Source organism: Marmota monax, unplaced genomic scaffold (genome assembly GCF_021218885.2).
Source record: "Marmota monax isolate L192 unplaced genomic scaffold, Marmota_monax_Labrador192_F-V1.1 WCK01_AAM20220418_F8-fsc00211, whole genome shotgun sequence".
Taxonomy (NCBI): Eukaryota; Metazoa; Chordata; class Mammalia; order Rodentia; family Sciuridae; genus Marmota; species Marmota monax.
The window spans coordinates 516,303-537,397 of NW_026694080.1; the positions used below are offsets into that span (position 1 = coordinate 516,303).

The following is a 21,095-nucleotide window of genomic DNA, read 5'->3' on the forward strand; positions in this document are numbered from 1 at the left end:
GCTCAGACTGGCCTCAAACTTGCAGTACTTCTGTCTTAGCCTCCCTAGTTGCTAGCATTCTGAAGATTTATTTTTAACATGAAAATGTTTCTGGGTACAATGAAGATTTTTGGGGGGAGTTTTATCAGAGAATATATCTTAACTTTTGAATTAGCTTTCCTACTTAATAAAATAATATATGTGAATATCACTCTATAGTTAATCATTTTTACATTTATATTTTACAATGGTGTGAGAAAATCAGAGCACCTCTTGATTTTTCCATTTTATAAGTGAATTAACTGAAGCTGAGAGAAATCAGATGGCTTTAATCAAGTAGTTATTTCTTGTACACTGGTAATACATACAGGTTTTGTATAGTTTTCGTTTTTTTCCAAAAAAGATTATTTAACACATTCTAATTATTACTACTACACAGAAATTTTAAAACCCTCTCATGTCTGCAGTAGCAAATCAGAATTTTTGAGGTTGTTTAATCTTGAATATGTGAAAGCCTTTCTTCTATGCCTAGGTCTGAATATACACATATTCCTATTAGGTTGCTTTGTGCCAAGCCAAATTTTGGGAATTGGCAGCTGTGGAATAAGGGCTTTATGCTATATTTTTACATCATGCTGTCTTCTTTCTTCAGAAGGTCTTCTCAGTCTTGTAACTATAATTACTCATCCCAAATTCCAGGATGTTTTCAGAGACAGTGGAGATTCTTTAGGCTCTCCTCAGCAGAATCTTCTACCTCATCTTTTCAGTCCTCATTTCCAGAGTCCCCAACTTGCCTGAGACTCTGGGTCTTACTGTGTTTTTTCTTGCTATAATCGAATACCTGAGATTGGGTAATTTGTAAAGTGTAGAGATTTATTTTGGCTCACAGTTCTAGAGTCTGGGAAGTCAAAGAACATGGTATCTGCATCTGCTTGGCCTCTAGCAAGCTCACTTCACAGTAGATAGCAGAAGGGTAGGTAGGCACATGTGAAAAAGGCAGCACAAGGGGTGGACTTACTATAATTAATCCAGTCCCTCTAGAACCAGAATTTACACAAGAAAGGCATTAATTCCACTGAACTACCTAATTGCCTTTTGAAGGTCCCACACCCCAATATCACCACAATTACAAATTTCACCACAAATTCCAGAGAGGACAAATCATATTCAAACATGATTTGTTCTGGGGAATAAATCTAATAACAGGATTTTAAAGTTTGTAAGAAATATTTGTGATTGGGAATTCCATAAATTGTGTTACTTGTCACAGCCTCAGGTTCACTATGAGACTTCTGAATAATACCACCAATCTTGTAGAGTTATCAGGATAAGGAAAAACACTTAGCTTTTATAGTAATCTTTCTTATTATTATATGATTTCAAATAAAGGACCAGGGCAAATTTAGAAAGTCAGCAACCTTCTGGAAGATAAAAATTAGGTTACATTTTTTTTTACATGAATTTAACTCCAGACTTAGGCACAAGTTTAGTTGGCTGCAGAAACCTAAAGTGAGACCATAGTATCACTTGTCAGTATGAATGACTATCTGCCTCCCTGGTAGGCATTCATTCCATATGCCCAGTTGTTTCTTTTTAGTCCTTTGAATGTAAATTCCTACTGATAACTGATTGTAGGCTCCTAGATTCCATACGCAGTTCATGAACATGAGCACTTTAAGAATATCATGTGGTTTCTTTTAGATTGATTTTTTTTAAACTTTTTTTTTTCTTTTGAAGTCCTAGAAGGGCAGTTGTTTTTTGTTTTTTCCTTTAAAGACTGTTTGGACATTTGAGCTAAGAAAAGTTATAGAAAAGAAGTTCACAGTGTTTATGTGGGGCAGGGTTCAGAGGATACACCTCAAACAATTTAAAAACAAATAATATAATTCGGTAAACAAAAACTCTTCTACAAAAGATGTTTATGTATTGTTAGCTATTAGCCTCTGTTATCTCCTAAAAATGGTTAATTTATCTAGATGATTGACAGAATAAATTACACCACCACTTGCCTAAATAAAATAAGATTTCCTTTTCCAAGATCTGACCAACTGCATTAGGAGGTTGCTCTGACAATAACAAAATAAATATACTGGATTTTATGATAACTAAATATTTTTTATCTTGGAGCTTTTTTTGGCATTTCCCTTACTAGAAAACAAATTATTCAGTATCATGTCAAACTGTGCAGTGATAACTGATGTTTTTTTACAGATTAAATATTTTTCTTTTTTTTTTTTTAAAGAGAGAGAGAGAGAATTTTTTTTAATATTTATTTTTTAGTTTTCGGCAGACACAACATCTTTGTTTGTATGTGGTGCTGAGGATTGAACCCAGGACGCACGCATGCCAGGCGAGCGCACTACCGCTTGAGCCACATCCCCAGCCCTAAATACTTTTCAAATAATGAGAAGTGTAGCCTGTTACACCAGGATGTTGGGCTTTCTGAAATTAAACCAAACTAGCAGAATCTAATAATAAGCTAATGTTTTTAGCCAAAGAGGAAAGTAAATGAAATCACACCTTTGAAACTTTGTTTTAGACTTTTTATTGATTGTTTTTGAGTCATTTTGGTCTAATTTAGTTTGTATATGGACTATCTAATGTTTTAAGAGATTTAAAGGTAAACAGTATAGGGCTTTAAGCAAGATTTATTGGTTAATTCTTTTGAAGAAATAAATAGTGTAATCAGCAATAAAATAGAATATTACATAAAAGATCATGTCCTTACAAAAGATAGTTTTCTAATAGGGACAGTTATTGAAAGAATTATGAACAGATAGAGTAGATTTATAAATATGCCTGAGTGGCTTGGAGTAGATTGTTACCTTTTTAATTCTCTAATTGTAAGTAAAAACTTTCTGTTTCTGAATTTTCTTTTTTTCCCCTAGATTGTCAAAAGAGTGGGAAATAGTGAGGAAACACCAATGATTGGTGACAAAGTTTATGTCCACTACAAAGGAAAATTGTCAAATGGAAAGAAGTTTGATTCCAGTCATGATAGAAATGAACCATTTGTTTTTAGTCTTGGCAAAGGTAAGATGGTGTTTTTTGAGTTGTATTTTGGTTAGATTTATTACTATTTGTACTAAATAGGAGCAGTGGAACCTGTCCTTGCCAAAAGAAGATACTTTAGAACAGTAATATTACTCATGGATTTCTGGTTGTCTCTGAGGTCCTTTTCAGGGGTTATTACATAATGATGATTATTTTCATAACAATGCTAAAATGTTATTTGCCTTTTAAATGTGTTGACATATGCACTGTAGTGGTAAAGATTGCTGGTGTCTTAATGTGTCAAGGGATTGGCAATAATTATGGTATTTTTACTACTTCTCATTCACCATTTACATAGTGGAAAAAAAGCTAATTTTCAACATTGGAATGTCTTTGATAAATCAGTAAGAATTACTAATGTTTCTAAAATTCAAGGGGCTTCTCTTGGTTTACTACTCTGTGATAGGGAAGAAGCACAGAGCACTGCTGCCATTGAAGACTCTCATGGTCTAAAAGAAGAGCACTTGTGAGCTTACTGAACTGGTTTTTTTAATAAATGGACACAATACCTTTATTTAAAATTTTTTTTTCAGTATTTATTTTTTAGTTGTAGTTGGACACAATACCTTTATTTTGTTTATTTACTTTTATGTGTTATTGAGAATTGAACTCGGGCCTCGCACGTGCTGGGTGACTACTGCTAAGCCACAACTCCAGCCCCAATATCTTTATTTTATTTGTTGTTTGTTGTTTTTTTTTTTTTTTGTATACAAAGTATATTCATACCAATTCGTGTACTTTGGATAATCATCATCACATTCCACCATCATTTATAACCCAATGCCCCCTTGTTTATTTTTTATGTGATATTGAGGATTGAACCCAGCTTCTCACATTTGCTAGGCAAGCCTTCTATCACTGAGCCACAACCCCAGCCCCGCTAACTGACTTTTTTTTTTTTTAATTTTTGTAGTTGTAGATAGATAGCATACATTTATTTTATTTGTTTATTTTTATGTGGTGCTGAGGATCAAACCCAGTGCCTCACACGGGCTAGGATAAGTACTCCATCACTGAGCTACAGCCTCGGCCCCGCTAACTGACTTTTATGAAATATCACTTTTACTTGAAAGGGCAAACTGTGGTTATTCAAACTTGATTATTCAGTATTTTGGCAGATATTTTCCTGAAAATGAATGAAGTGAGCCTGTGACTTCGAGGAAAAGAACTGACAATGCTTGTTGCCATTGAATTATTGTTTTGAAAAATTTGTGTTTACTATTGTGAGCTTTATAGCTTCCCAAAATTTAAGACAGTTCTGATGAGATCAGTGAGTGTTAATGAATATATTTTTTACTTTATACAATGAAATGTATTATAATTTGAAAGAATTATGTATATATAACTCATTAAAATTTTCTCAGTGATCAATGCAGGATGTATAAGGTCATGTGTAGATAAATAATTGATTTAAAGTACAAGCTAAACCAGTGGATTTTGATGTAAGACAATATGAAAAGTTCAACTGGTATGCTTTTAGATTTCACAATGTGACTAACCATTAATATACTTTTGACACAGTGTCAGATGGTTATATTCACAGTTATCTGCTATTAAAGTACTCCTACCTTTTCAACTATCTCTTTGTAGGTTTGAAATTTTTTCATGTACTTCAACTAAAATTAGAACAGATGAATACAGAAGTAGATATGAGAATTCAGTTCTTTTTTTTTTTAATATTTTTTTTTTTTAGTTTTCAGTGGACACAACATCTTTATTTTATCTTATTTTTTTTATGTGGTGCTGAGGATCGAACCCAGGCCGCAGGCATGCCAGACGAGCGCGCTACTGCTTGAGCCACATCCCCAGCCCGAGAATTCAGTTCTTAAGTCAGATATATTTTACATTTGTAAAGTTAGAAAACAATGCTATTCTTTTCACTAATTTTGTTTTGTTTTGGAAAATAGTTATTTTTATAAAATTAAGTGATTTATGTTAATATGGGGTTGTTTTACAATGAATTATTAAATAACTTTTAGTTTTAATATTAATCAATGGATGTACCATGTAAATAAAAGCTCTTTTTAGTCCTCAACTTATCTATTTATTTTAGTATGGGGATAGAACCTAGGGCCTTCTACATTTCTACTACTGAGCTATTATACCTCCCACCCCAGTAGTAATTCTCAGTTTTCAATATGAGGAAGAAAAGGTTGAGAACTTCTGTTTTTAAGAGTTAAATATGATTTTTTACCTATTTCTTTTCAAGTATTTTAAAATGTCATTTGTTTTGGTATTCTTATTTCCTTTAATCTTGTAAGAATAAGAGTCCATACATAAAACTTAATTTTGTGGACCATTTGACTTGTTGGATGCTAGTGGCTGAATTATAATGTCTTGTCTTTTTGTTTGCTATAGGCAGGTCTAATTCATTTCTAGATTAAGTGTGAGATGTTAAAACGGTTAATTCCCCTTATCTACCATCCATGGTTCAGGGTTGACTATAATTCCTTTCTCTTTCTGATTCTGTTGATAGTTGAATTGCTAACCAAACATAGATCTGGAAAAGGAACCAGTAAGCAATAAAATCTTTCTACCTCTCTATCATTCCGCCTTCCCTGGTGACATGTTTGTGTGTCATGGTGACATGTGTTTCCTGCCCACCTGTGCTCTTTCCAGGCTTTTGTGCTAGCTGTACCACTATTCCCCTTCTCCTTTAGGTCTTTAGTGAGTTAATGGCTGTGATAATAATTTGTGTTTGAATAAGATAGCAATCAAAATAAAAAATGGTCTTTCTCTGACATAGCAGATAATTATGACAGTTATTTTTTAGGTTTTTTTTTTTTTCTTTTGGTGATTTAGAGAAGTGAACCCTTCTGTGCTACCAGAATGGCTATGGCATCATTATTTAATTTGGATAATCTCAGAGTGACCAGCCTCATTAGATCTCCTTGTTCTTACTGTCCCCCAAATTATTACTCTACCTTTAGAATTTCTGTCTTGAGGAAATTGAAGATTTAAGATAACAGGTCATCTCTCAGTTGTCTTGGCAAGTAGAGTTAAGAATTGCTGAGAATTTATGCTGCCACCTTCTCTGTCGAGATTTTCTCAGTAAAATACTATAGAGAATGAGTCTTTCATGTTTCCTAGAATTTTGAACAGAATGAAAAGATTTCCTGAGTTCTTTTTTAAAAATACAAGTTGAAAGAAAAAAATAGGCAACTTTCAGTTGATTTCGTACCTATGATACACCTGTGTAGAGACAGTATGGTTTTATGGGAGGAACATAGAGCTGGGTGTTAGGAAATTGGGGTTCCTGTCTTCTTTGTTCCTGTGGTAAGCAAGCATGAGTAAACCACCTAACCTTCCCTGCTCCTATAAATAAGAATCTGTAGAGCACTTTAAGAGTTCCATTCTTACAGCTTTTGTAAAGAATGCAGGTACAAAGTCATAAAGACAAACATCAACACAGTAACAGACCTTTAGAGACAACTGTAAAGTGGCCTATCTGTCCTAATTAGAAATATTAGGAAAGAACAATGTATATCCTAAACCCTTTGTAACACAATGTGTTTGTCTATAAAACAACAAGCAGGGTCTGGGTTTTTGGCTCAGTGGTAGAGCACTTGCCTAGCATGTGTAAGGCACTGGGTTCGATTCTTAGCACCACATAAAAATAAATAAATAAAATAAAGGCATTGTGTCTATCTACAACTAAAAAAATATTTTTTTAAAAGATAAAATAGTTTAAAAAAAACAACAAGCATTAGTTAGGTAGTTTATAATTCACACATGTAGCAGTAGCCACTTAAACAAAATGAAAAAATAATATAAAATATAGCATAAATACTGTCTATTGAATTCTCTTGACCCCTTGTAGTTTACATCTCCAAAAGAAATACATAAAAAAATATTTCAGAAGCTGTTCTATGCTAATTTTGGGATTCTGTGTGACTTCAGTGTTTTAAATAGAATTATAAGAGCCGGACTGTAAAAGTCACATTTAAGAAAAATACATATCAGGGGCTGAGGCTGTAGCTCAGTGGCAAAGTGCTTGCCTAGCATGTGTGAGGCACTGGGTTTGGTCCTCAGCACCACATAAAAATAAATAAATAAAATAAAATAATTTTTAAAAACTTGTTTTATACAGCTAACAAAAATTTTTTTAAAAAAATGAAAAAAGGGGCTGGGGTTGTGGCTCAGCCTGGCACATGTGAGGCCCTGGGTTCGATCCTTAACACCATATTAAAATAAATGTATTGGGTCTAATTAAAACTAAAAAATAATTTTAAAAAAATGAAAAAAAGATAAGGTACTGTGCTAATCAGCTGTTTGTTACTGTGACCAAAATGCCTGACATAAACAACTTAAAGGAAAACTTGTTTTGACTCATAGTTTCAGAAGGTTTAATTTATGGTTGGCTGGCTCCACTGCTTTGAGCCTGAGATAAGGCAAAGCATTATGTCAGGAGGGCATGGCAGAGAAAAGCTGTTCACCTCATGGTGGCTGGCAAACTGGGCAGGGGAGGGGGAGGAGTGTGCATGTACCAAGGATAAGAAATAGAAATACTCTTCCAGGACCTACCTTCTAATCCATTAATAGATGAATCTATTAATGAATCCATTAATAGATCAGAGCCCTCATGATCCAGTCACTTCCCCAAAACCCTACCTCTGAACACTACTGCATTGAGGAACAAGCCCACACATGAGTCTTTAGAAGGTGTTCCAGATCCACACCATTATAGGTCGATACACAAATCTGAGCTATACTGACACATAGTACATTTCCGTTACTTTTTCTGTACCATCTTTTAAACTTTTATTTTCCTCATCTAAAGTGAGGATAATAATTGTGTATACTATTATTACATTCTATTAAATATAATGTTACCTTATGATGTTGAGATTAAGTAAGATAATGCATATCATTGCTTAGCATTCAGCCTAACACATAGTAAGTAAGCACTCACGTATTTATTAATATTGTCACTGTTTGGGTTCTTGACTGGTAACAACTGTGTTATAGCAGTTTGGGTCCTAACTCTATTTATTATGCATGCATACAGGCATTTTGAAACAATGCTTAGCCATCTTTTTTACTCCCAGAACATTAGGAAAGACAAAAAAATGAACTGGATATTATTACCATGGAATATGTTACAGAGATTAAGGTGAGGAGATGGATCACTGAGTTTTCTTGACTGAATTTTACATGTTCTGAATTCCTTAAACTATATCCATAATTCACTTAAAAAGGAGTTAAAATGAACTGGGTGCAGTGGTGCATGCCTGTAATCCCAGAGGCTTGGGAGGCTGAGTCATGATGATTGCAAATTCAAAGCCAGCCTCAGCAACTTATCGAGACCTTGTCTCAAATAAAAATGAAAAACATTTAAAAGGGCTGGGATGGGGGACAGCTAGGGATATAACTCGGTGGTTAAAGTGCCCCTGGTTCAATCCCTGGTACCAAGAAAAAAAAGTTAAAATGAAAATGGCCTAGGTTTTCATATGTACTTCTAAAAAAGGAGTTTTGTTTTCTCCCATCCTCCCCCCTCTTGCCAAAAAATTTCATTAAAATGAAGGAGATAGATAGATTTTGGAGATGAGTTATTCTATTCATATTCTTATAAATAAATCCAAGAACACTAAAGTCTTACTGCCTCCGTGCTCACTCCTAAAAAGGTGTGGAAAAATGGATTCTATTCTAATAGCATTGCTTTTTTTTGGGGGGGGGGGGTGCTGGGGATGGAACCCAGGGCCTTGTGCATACGAAACAAGCACTCTACCAACTGACCTAAATCTCTAGCTGAAAAATAGATTCTCTTCTGATAGCTGCTTCATTGAAGTTGTTTTTTATGCTTTTGTTATATGACTAACTTGAAGATAAAAATCCTGTTATGGGGATTGGGGTAGTAGCTCAGGGTAGAGCACTTGCTTAGCGCGTGTGAGGTACTGGGTTCCAGCCTCAGTACTACATAAAAATAAATAAAATAAAGGTATTGTGTCCATCTACAACTAAAAAAAAAATTATTAAAAAATTATATTTTTCACTCAGATCTGAGAACTAAAAGAAATAAACCAACAATTTTAGATTTTTCACATACCTATAGTTCCCTTTTATTATTGAGATTAAACCAAAATGAAGTAAATATTTTTTTTAAGTACTTGCAGTATAGGCCAAGGGCCTTATACATACATGTATTATCTCATTTAATCCTTGTGCTAATTCTGTTATTTTTTAGATTCTCTATTCAACTTATCTAATGTAGTTTAGGTGACAGTTATATTAGCATTTGTGTTTAAGCCTCTTTGAAATATTTTATTGAGACATTATTTAAAGATGTTAAAATTTATCTTTTTAAGCAATTACTGAATTTTGTTAATCTATAACTACCACCATAATCAATTTCTTCAACCCTAAACATGTTCTTATATCCTTTTGCAGTCATTTGTCTTCCTTAACCTTAGACCCTAGGCAATCAGTAATCTGATTTCTGTTATAATTTTGCATTTTGTAGAATTTAACATAAATAGAATTATATGTTGTTGTTGGTATTTGACTTCTTTAACAATGATTTTAAGATTCATTCATGTTGAATTGCTAAGTCCTGTTCACAGTAAAGAAATGTCACTGTGTATCCATTCAAAAGTTGGACATTTTGTTTGTTTCCAGTTTGGGGCTTTTATAAATAATGTTATGAACATTCACATGTGTATCTTTGTATAGATTTACATTTTCATTTATTTTGGTAAATAAATATCTGGGAGTAGCCTTGCTGGTCATATAGTAAGTGTGTGTTTTTATGAGACACTGACATGTTAATTTTCAAAGTGACTACCATTACCAGAATGCATGAATTTCAGTTTTTTACATCCTCATCGCATTTAGTATTGTCAGCTCTTTTTAATTTCAGCCATTTTAGTAGGTATGAAATGATATTTGTTTCTTGTTCACATTTCCTTGGTAATTAGAAGGTATCTTTTCTTGTAAATGTTTGTATATTTTCTTTTCTGAAATGTTTTTCCAAACCTTTGCCCTATTTAAAAGAATCAGTTGTTTGTCCTACTGAGTTGTACTAACAAGACAAGAACTTTGACAGATATGTATTTGGCAAGCATATTCTCTTGGTCCCTTTTCAGCCTTCTCCTTTTCTTAATTGGTTTTTCAAGAAACAGTAGTTATTTGGATGAAGTTTAGCTTGTCAAATTTTTTCTTTTATTGTTTGGGTACCTACTACAACCATTTTTGTTTCTTCTGGGTTTTTGTTTATATATGAGAAGACTGATATACAGAGATGTTAAGGAATTTGCCCATAGAGAGACAGCGTCAAAGCCAGGATTCAAACCCAGTTTCTCTGAAATTATATTAGATCTTAAGATTTAAAATATAAGCCAAGCCAGGTTCAAGAACAAAGGAGGTCCTAGTCAACAGAATGTGCTAAGTGGCTGCTATATACCAGACATTTTATAAGAATGATACATCATAGTTAATGAAGTTTATCAAAAGCAAAATTAGTGCTGTAGTATGCTTGATATTATGGGAATTAAAGTTTTGTTTTTAGTTTTTGTGGTACTAGGGATTGAACCCAGGAGAGCTCTGCCTCTAAGATATATTCCCAGCACTGGCCCCCTCCTTTAAAAAGTTTTCTAAATTGACCAGGATTGTCTCAAACTTGTGATCTTCCTGCCTCAGCCTCCTAGTAGCTAGGATTACAGACATGCATCACTGTACCAGCTGAAGTATTTTTTTTTCCTCATATACTTTTAAGTCTTGATAACATTATACAACTATGAAAATTCATGTATTAGTGAGGAATAACCATGAGGCTAACCCCACACTGAGTCATTTGTGGTTCAGCCAGGTGCTCCCTTTAAGTTTCCATTGCTATTCTTACTCCCACTTAAAAATATTCTTAATAAATTGACTTTACATGCAGTTTAGGGAAATGCAGGATTTGTAAGGAAAGATTTTAAGGAAAAATATTTAATTTTTCTAACCCTCCAAAAAATTTGAACCAGAAAAAGATAATATACTTAAAAAAATTACTTTCTTTGGTTTTACCTGGTACTTTACACTTTGAGGAAGCTTGCTTCCTATTTCTGTTGCTAAGTTGATAGCAGGGAAAAGCCAAATTAAGCAGACAGAACGAGTAGACTGAGAGAAGCTAAGCAAATTTCTAAATCTATTTACGTTTGGTATTGCATCATGATTACATTTCTTTATTGTGTACAATCTTGTGTTGTAGTTCTTTGGGAAATAAAAGTGATCAAAATAGGACCTTTGCCTTCAAGCAAGCATTTAATAGTTCACCCTGGCAGAGTTGATGCTATGGCTGTCCTGGAACCGATAATGCCATCATATACATTTTCTTTCCCTGTTTGTTTTAAATTATAAGCTGTGAGGATAGAGAGAAGTCATCCTGTGATCAGTTTCTTAGAATTAGAGAAATGGCAAAAATAGAATGTGGTATTAGAAATTATGAGCACTTTAAAAGTGTTCATAAATTAATTTGTTCAATTTGTGATCAGGTACTTTTGGTAGGGAATGGGATGATTGTCAGAATCCTTTTAGAAGAAGACCAAATAAAATTTACAAGAGGAAAAATATACAGGAAAAAATAATTTGCCTTATTTATTGCAAACAGAAAAAAGACAATGTCATTTTTATCGGTGATCCAAAATTTTCTGTTTTCAATGTACAGAATACTAGTAAAATACACAGATAGTTAAAATAGAAATCTGATGTTGATGCTTAGTCGTAGAAATCCATCAGTGAAAGCAAAGCAGGAATGAATCAGATGCTTTTGGCTGGGGGATACTGGGAATTGAACTCAGGGGCACTTGACCACTGAGCCTCATACCTAGCCCTATTTTGTATTTTATTGAGAGACAGGGTCTCACTGAGTTGCTTAGAGCCTTGCTAAGTTGCTGAGACTGGCTTTGAACTCGTCCTGCCTATCCTCCTGAGCTGCTGGGATTACAGGCATGTGCCACCACACCTGACTAGCATTTTTTTTTAATATTTATTTTTTAGTCTTCGTTGGACACAATACCTTTATTTATTTATTTCTATGTGGTGCTGAGGATCGAACTCAGGGCCTCGTACATGCTAGGCAAGCGCTCTACCACTGAGCTATACCGCGGCCCTCCTAACTAGCATTTTTAATTACTTTGAAACTTACTAAGAATTAACTTTGAGTTTACCAACTTTTGTTTTTTGATAGAAAATATTTTATAATAAAAATATTTCTTTCCTGTTCTCCTTTTCTATCCCTTTATGAAAAATTAAACTTTTCTTTGTTTAATACTATATAATTTTCATTATACAGTACTTTAAATTTTCTTATATTTCAAATGTAAACATATGTTTAATAATCCATACTTTTCAACAAGGGTGCCAGGACGATTTAACTTATATTTAACTTTTCTAACCCTTCTCAAAAGTGTAAGGTGGTAGTTGTGGCTCAGTGGTAGAATGCTCACCTAGCGCTGGGTTCAGTCTTCAATACTACATAAAAATAAATAAATAAAGTATTGTGTCCAACTACAAAAAATAAATATTTAAAAAAAAGTTTAAGTCAGATAATAAACCTTAAGAAAGTATTTTCATTGGTTTTACCTGATTCTTTACAATCAAAGAAGAATGATTTGATCCCTACCTTACACGATATGCAAAAATTAACTAAAAATGGTTCAAAGACCAAGTGTAAGACCTAGAACTATAAAACTCCCAAAAGAAAACAGGTAAAGCTTTATGATGTTGGATTTAGCAGTAGTTTCTTGGAAATGACAACAAAAGCACAAGCAACAAAAATCTGTTTTAAAATAGATAAATTGGGCTACTTTAGAATTTTAAATTTCTGTGTGTCAAAGAATACAACAGAATGAAAGGCAACCTACAGAATGGGAGAGAAATGTTTATAAACCATATATCTGATAAGGGGTTAATATCCAAAATACATGAAGAAGTTTTACAACTCAACTCTTTTTTTTTTTAATTTAAAAAATGGTTAGCTGGGTGCAGTGGCACACAATTGTAGTCCTAGTTACTTTAAAAGACTGAGGCAGGAGGATGGAAAGTTTGAGGCCAGTCTAGCCAACTTAGTGAGACCCTATCTGAAAATAAAAAATGAAAAGTATTGGGATATTTCTCAGTGATAAAATGCTTACCTAGCATGTTTTAAGGCCTGAGGTTCAATCTTCAGTAACCCCCCCCCCCAAAAAAAAAAGAATTTAAATAAACACTAAAAAATGGACAAAGGAATTGAATAGACATTTCTCCAAAAGGGTTATTCAAAAGATTCACCATCATAAGGGAAATTTAGTACAAATCACAATGCAAATCTTATTAGGATGGATACTAAAGTAAGTATAAGGGTAAGTGAATGAATGAATAAACAAATAAATAAATGAAAGCTGGTAAGGATATGGAGAAATAGAATCCTTTAAACCTTTCTACACTGTTGTTGGAAATGTAAAAAGAGTACAGCCTCTATGAAAAATAGTGCAGCATTTCCCCCACACACACACACACAAATTAAAAATAGGGTCTTGAAGAGATATTTGTACACTTATGTTCACGGTAGCTTATTCACAATAGTTAAAAGGTGGAAGCATTGTCAGATGTCCATTGTCAGATGAATGGATGGACAAAATATGATATATACATACATGGAATATTATTCAGTCTTAAAATAGGAGATAGTGACACATGCAACAGCATGGATGAATCTTGTGGACATTAGGGCAAGTGAAATAAGCCAGACACAAAAGACAAATACTGTGATTCCATTTATATGAGGTATCTAGAGTAGTCAGATTCATAAAAACAGAAAATATAATGGTGATTGCCAATGACTAATGGAAGGAGGAAATGGGGAATTGTTTAATGGGTATAAAATTTCAAATTTGCTTATAAGTGGTATGGGATCAAATAAAAGTGTCTGCACCTCAAAGGAAACAAGACCATAAAGAGAGAGCCTACCGAACGGGAGCAGATCTTTGCCTCCTGCTTCTCAGAGCATTCATATCCAGAAAATATAAAGGACTCAAAACTTAACATAAAAACAAAAAACCCTAATTACCCATTTAATAAATGGGGAAAGAGCTAAACAGATACTTCTCAAAAGAAGAAATACAAATGGCCAACACATATGAAAAAAAAAACGTTCAACGTCTCTAGCAATTAGGGAAATTCAAATCAACGTTACATAGAGGGCTGGGGTTGTAGCTCAGTGGCAGCACACTTGTATGTGTGAGGCACTGGGTTCACTCCTCAGCATTACATAGAAATAAATAAAATAAAGGTATTGTGTCCATCTATAATTAAGAAAAATTTTTAAAAAACTACATAGATTTCATCTCTCTCCAGTCAGAATGGCAGTTATCAAGAATATAAGTAATAAATGTTGGAAAGGATGTGGGAGAAAAGATACACTTATACATTGTTGGTGGGATTGCAAATTAGTGCAACCACTCTAGAAAGCAGTATGGAGATTCCTAAAAAAAGAAAGAAAGAAAGAAAAAAAAAAAAAGAAATGTAGGTGGTTACCCTAAAACCCAACTATACCACTCCTTGTTATGTATTTAAAAGATAAAATCAGCATACTATAGGGATGCAGCCACATTCGTGTTTATAGCAAGATAATTCACCATAACCAAGCTATGGAACCAACTTAGATGTCTGTCAACAGCTAAATGGATAAAGAAAATATGGTCTGTATACCCAATGGAGTATTACTCAGCCATAAAAAATGAAATTATGGCATTTGCCAGTAAATTAATGGATCTGGAGACCATCATGCTAATGAAAATAAGCCAGACCCAGAAAGTCAAAGGTCAAAAAAAAATTTTTTTAATATGTGGAAGCCAGTCCAAAATAAAGAGAAAAGAAAAGAGCAGGGAGGAATTCCATGAAAATAGAAGAAAGATTAGTGGAGTAGAGGAAGGGAATATAGGGGGACAGCTTAAGGAAAGAACAGTGAAGTGAACCTGATCTAACTTTCCGATAGACATATGAATATACCACAGTTAATCTCTCCTTTATATATATCTACAAGGTATACCAATTTTTTTTAAAAACTACAACTAAAAATAAGTAAATAGCAGAACTGTAGAGTAAAGAGAACAAGGAAGAGAGGAAGGGAGGGAAAGGGGAAGTACTATGGACTGAATTATACCAAATTATGTTTCATGCTTTTATAATTATGTCAAAATGAATACTAATGTGGAGCTGGGTGCACTGGTGCATACCTGTAATCCCAGCAACTCCAGAGGCTGAAGCAGGAGGATCTCAATTCAGTGCCAACCCCAGCAACTTTGTGAATCCTTGAGCAACTTAATGAGACCCTGTCTTGAAATGAAAAGGGCTGGGGATGTGACTCAGTGGTTAAGCCCCTCTAGGTTCAATTCCTTGTACCAATAGTAATAATAATTAATAAATAAAAAAGGATTGGGGATGTGGCTAAGTGGTTAAGGGCCCTGGGTTCAATCCCCAGTACCAAAAAAAAAAAAAGATCCATAGCTAAAAATAATAAGGATCCACTGGGGGAAAAACTTTTCAGATTAGGATAATAAATTTTTATCACAATTAAACTTTTTTTAGTCAATAAAGAAAATAATTATATAGTCAAAAGTCCTAGTCACTATGGTCTTTATTATGAGTGAAAGTGTTGGGTGATTAAATTAAAATGTTTGGAGGGGTATGATTTTTTTAAATCAGAATATATAATGAACTATATTAGAATACCAGACTAATGGAATATATTATACAGTACTATAGAAGAAAGCAAAAATATAGTGGATTGCTTTTTTTTTAAATAATGGTGCTGGGGGTTGAACCCAGGGCCTTGTGCATGTGAGGCAAGCACTCTATCAGCTAAGCTATATCCCTAGCCCCTAGTGCATTGCTTTTTTGGGGGGAGGGAGGGAGACCAGTGTGCTCAACCACTGAGCCACATCCCCAGCCCTAATTTGTATTTAGAGACAGGGTCTCACTGAGTTGCTTAGTGCCTCGGTGGTGCTGAGGTTGGCTTTGAACTTTTCGTCTTCCTGCCTCCACCTCCCAAGCCACTGGGATTACAGGTGTGTACCACTGTGCCCGTCTAGTGCATTGCTTTTATACTGCATTTTGTGTACTTTTAAACTCCCCTGCTTCCCCCGCCTCCCACTCCTGGTACTGGGGATTGAACCCAAGGGCTGTTGAGCTATATGCCCAAAACGGTTTTTTAAAAATAATTAATTTACTAGTTCTAATCGGTTACATTTGACAGTAGAAAGCTCTTCGATTCATTGTATACAAATGGAGCAGAATTTTTCACTTCTCTGGTTGTGCATGAAGTAGAGTCATACCCAAAGCATTTTAAAATATAATTTTTTGAGATAGTTAAGTTGCCTGGGCAGGCCTTGAATTTGAAATCCTGCATTATTCAGGGTTACAGGAATGTACCAATCCACTGACAACTTTTAAACTTTTTAAATTGTCAGTAGTTATATAGACATTAAAAAGTATGTAAACTTAGGGGATAGCTACATTTTACATTTATGTATCTTATTTCATATTCTTTTTTTTTTAAATAAAGACTCTTTTTTTAAGAGAGAGTGAGAGAGAGAGAGAATTTTTAATATTTATTTTTTAGTTTTTGGCGGACACAACATCTTTGTTTGTATGTGGTACTGAGGATCGAACCCGGGTCGCACACATGCCAGGCGAGCGCGCTACCGCTTGAGCCACATCCCCGGCCCTATTTTATATTCTTTTACAAATGAAATAGGACTTCTAAAATTGATAAAGTAAATTGTGTTTGAGCTAGTAAAATTGAAGTCCAGATCAAATGGAAGAATAAATTGTGTTTGTGTATTTTTGGTGTATTTTACCAACAGCTAAATCCTAAAGATAAAAATCTTCAAAAGGTTTATGCTTCTGTCCTGGCAATTCTGTTTCTAAGAGTTTAGCCTAGGTAATATAGTAGAAGCTGCTTAATCAACTCCACACTTACTAATGCTTTCATTATTTTGCAAATAGCCTGAGTAATACAGCTGGTTACCCACTCTGCGGTGTCGTCTCACATTCTGCTCCCACCAGTTGTGTGGACCTTGTCCATGCCCTGCAGCCACATCATATTTGAACAAGTTTAGTTCATTACTTACCAAGGAGGACAGTATACCATGGGAAACAGCAGCATGTCTAAGTATGAAGAAAAGAAATTTTTAAAAAGTTTGGGGAATTCTAAGGAAGCAGGGCTTTGTTTTGTATTGGACACTGTTAGGATGTAGGATGATTCTATGTTTAAGTGTCTTAATAAATTTTATTAAAAGAGGTTGGGCTGGAGTAGAGGAAAACTTAAAATTCTGACTGGTAAAGAAACAGCAGTCACTCATATTAGCCAGGAGAGGGGGGTGTTTGGCATTTTGTAGGGTGCAGGGTGACCTTATTTTTTTTGTCCGGGCTTAGACAAAGTTTAGAAGTGTTTTGTCTCAATTTACCTTTGTATCTGAGTGAACTTGTCTGATAGTGATGTTTTGTTACATTGTTCATGTCCAATAGGAGAGTAACACGGCCTCCCATGCCAGCTTTGAATAATACTAAGGCCTACAGCTGGACATGTCTGAGCAGTTTCCAGATGTCAGGGACTGCTTTTTTGCCTTCTCAGACTCATTAAGAATCACTTGAAATCTGTTTATACCTATAGTACTTTCAGTAATTTATATAGTTTCATTAAATAGTATATAAAACACTGGAATTACTATACAAAGAAAAGAATTATCTATAAAAATCAGGTTGAATGTTTTAGAAAGATTTATTAAGGCAAAATGCTAAAAGTGTGGGGCTGGGGTTTTGGCTCAGTGTTAAGGTGTTTGCCCAGCATGTGTGAAGCACTAGGTTCAATTCTCAGCACTACATATAAATAAATGAATAAAATAAAGCCTACCAACATCTAGAAATACATGTTAAAAAATGCTAAAAGTGTTTTTTAAATGGCTGTTGAATTAGGGATGGGCAGGCAAAATGGCCTTTCAGAATATATTGTTAACCAGACGGATCCTACATGTCAATTACTTTACATACTATCTTCTTCTTTTTTTTTTTTAAGAGAGAGTGAGAGAGAGAGAGAATTTTTTTAATATTTATTTTTTAGTTTTCGGCAGACACAACATCTTTGTATGTGGTGCTGAGGATCGAACCCGTGCCGCACGCATGCCAGGCGAGCGCGCTACTGCTTGAGCCACATCCCCAGCCCCAGACATACTATCTTCTGAGTCTTGCTTCACCTTAGAGAAACTCACATTGTAACAAGTGAAATTTATTCACTTCCCAAAATTTAATTCAATCCAAAATATAGTACAAAAAGAAAGGCATCTGAGACCAATCAAAACAAAATCTTTATTCTCCTTATTTTTTTTTCTTCTTCAGGATAAAAAGCAGGTAAATAATTGGGATATTAAAGAAACTTAAATTTTAAATTGCAAGTGATATATTATGAGTGTGATTTATATAGTAAAGATGATATGGGGGCTGGGGTTATGGCTCAGTGGTAGAGGACTTAACCTCGCACATGTGAGGCACTGGGTTCAATCCTCAGCACCACATAAAAATAAATAAAAAGATATTGTGTCCATCTACAATTAAAAAAAGAAAAGTTAAAAAAAAAAAAAAGATGATATGGAACTCTTGTTCCTAAAGAGCCTTAAAGACATCCTTGGCCTTTAACATACACATGAATTGATCCACTTTATATGTTTTAAATTTTAAAAGTTTGTATGGTTCCTTGCTTAAAGCAATATTTTAAATTAACCTACAACCAATCCTGATTGTGTCAAGTCAGAGGCTTTTACTATACAAAGAAATTTATGTAGCAATTTAGGTGCAAAATTTTCACTGGAGGGCTGGGGATGTGGCTCAAGCGGTAGCGCGCTCGCCTGGCATGCGTGCGGCCTGGGTTCGATCCTCAGCACCACATACAAACAAAGATGTTGTGTCCGCCGAAAACTAAAAAAAAAATAAGTATTAAAAAAAAATTTTTTTTTCATTGGAATTTGATAATTGTTAAAGACAATTTGGTATTTTCAAAAGATAGAATAGTATATATAGTTATTAAGTCATGTTTTTAGATATTTATTATAAGAAAAATGCTCATATAATCTGAAATATGAAGAGTGGGCTATAAAACCATGTACAATTATGACTGCAGCTTTAAGAATGGGCATGTAAATATTTAATATGCAAAGTATACATATATAATTAAAAGGAAATGAATCAAGGATTTGATAGAAGTTTCCCCAGATGCTAGAATTTCAGAGGGTTTTTAATTGTATCTTCTGTGCTTTCCTGATAGTCTGTAAGTATGTATTATTTTTCAAAAACCAGGGGGAAATGTTCTTTAAGAGCCCCAATGTTTGTGGTTTTTAGAAATGTACTTGTGTTACTGTGAGTCTGACTCTTTGCTCAGTGTGTTTCATCCGTTTCTGAAGCTTTGTGTAAAAGAACTATTAAGGTTCCCAGTGTTCTTTAATGTTCCAAAGAAGAAGAGCAAAAAGTACTGGCATGATTTCTTTAATGTGGGGCTCCTTTGGGTTTAATTGACAGGCTGGTGTTTCAAACTTCTAAGGTCTAATATGGATAACACCCATGAATTAGGCCTTTTTTGCCTGCCCTCACCTGACCAGGCAGAATTAATCACCCCTTCTCTGTGCCTGTGTTAATATTCTTATTTTAGTGCTTTCCATGTTTTGTTAAAAAACAAAAACCAAAAAAAACAATGCACATGTGTGTCTTCCCCCCACCCCAGCCATACTACATTGCATGTTCCCTGAAAGGAAGAAGGGAATGACCTATCTTTGTATTCTTAGTACAAAACACAGACCTTTGCTTCTCAGTAATTGGCCAAATGTCTTGAGCAAATACACAATAGTACCTCCTCCAATGTGCAGATTTCCTGAAGGAACATATAAGGAATTTGTCTTAACATATCAGTTATAATTTAGAAGAGCAGAGGTTTTCAGTGCTAAACCACAGCACAGTGAAGAGTATCAGTGAAAGGAAAGCAGCCCATCAACAGCAGACTTTGAGTTTCTTCCGAGGATTGTGGATTGTTTTCACAACAGAACTACATGTGGTGAGCATATAAATTGATGTAGCTATTTTGGAAAGGCACTTGAGCAATATCTGTCAAATATAAAATGCATGTCACCTTTGCATCTGTAGGAATTTAGCCTCTAAATACACTTTTCATAAATAGTCATGGGCAATACTCATTAGAGGCTGTTGTTTGTAATATGTTTCTGAGTAGGAGATTGTAATGTTACACAGAATATTAGCAAATATATCTGTGATGGGGGTGACAACGATGATGACCCTGGCTTTTCTTTATTAAAATACATATTATAGCCAGTTGTGGTGGTGTGCACCTATAGTCCCAGCTACGAGAGGCTGAGGCAGGAGGATCACTTGAGCCCGAGTTCAAAACTAGCCTTGACAACATAGCAAGATTCTATCTCTAACAAGAACAGAAATAAAAATAAGCATCATATGCCAGGCAGTGTGCCATTCATTTGACATGTTTTATCTAGTAATTCTTATTACAACCATATGGAAGAAACGGTCACCTGTTTTGCAAATGAGGAAACTGACCCCACAGAGATTAAATAACTTGTACAACAGCTAGTAAAGGGCAGACCTGATATTCAGTCTAGCACTTTTAATCGCTAAAATGCATGTTGTCCACTCTACTGATGGAAAAGAATATATTAAGTGAAAAGCGGTTTAGGATGGGGAGGGAGAAAAGCAGTTCAGTATTGAATGTATAGTATACTATCATATGTTTTTAATTTAAAAAAAGTGATAGCACACACTGGAAGTAAACACAACAGAGGCTTTTTACAAGAAGAGATAAATGACCTTTTACCAATATATGTATCTTTTTCTTTTGTGTTTTGATAGCAGGTATGTATTACTTATGTAAAATTTTAACTAAAGTAAGTGGAGATAACATTTCAAAAAATTCTAGTATTTAATGAAGACTAAGCTGAAATCAAGCAATAAGTGCTTTGTTCATTCCTACTTACATAACTTTATGTTGGGTTCTCCTTATTCTAATGACCTACCTTCAGCTCTCAATCCAA

At 34.3% G+C, this 21,095-nt stretch overlaps 1 protein-coding gene across 7 annotated transcripts in view; it reads left to right on the forward strand.

Moving 5' to 3' along the window:
- Fkbp5 (FKBP prolyl isomerase 5) overlaps window positions 1–21,095 on the forward strand; it is a 111,845-nt gene that overhangs the window by 48,328 nt on the left and 42,422 nt on the right. For all 7 annotated transcript variants that reach the window (XM_046464444.2, XM_058585575.1, XM_046464448.2 and 4 more), the window contains one exon: window positions 2,868–3,012. In XM_046464444.2, coding sequence (XP_046320400.1) covers window positions 2,868–3,012 — 145 coding nt within the window. The remainder of the gene's footprint in view (window positions 1–2,867; window positions 3,013–21,095) is intronic.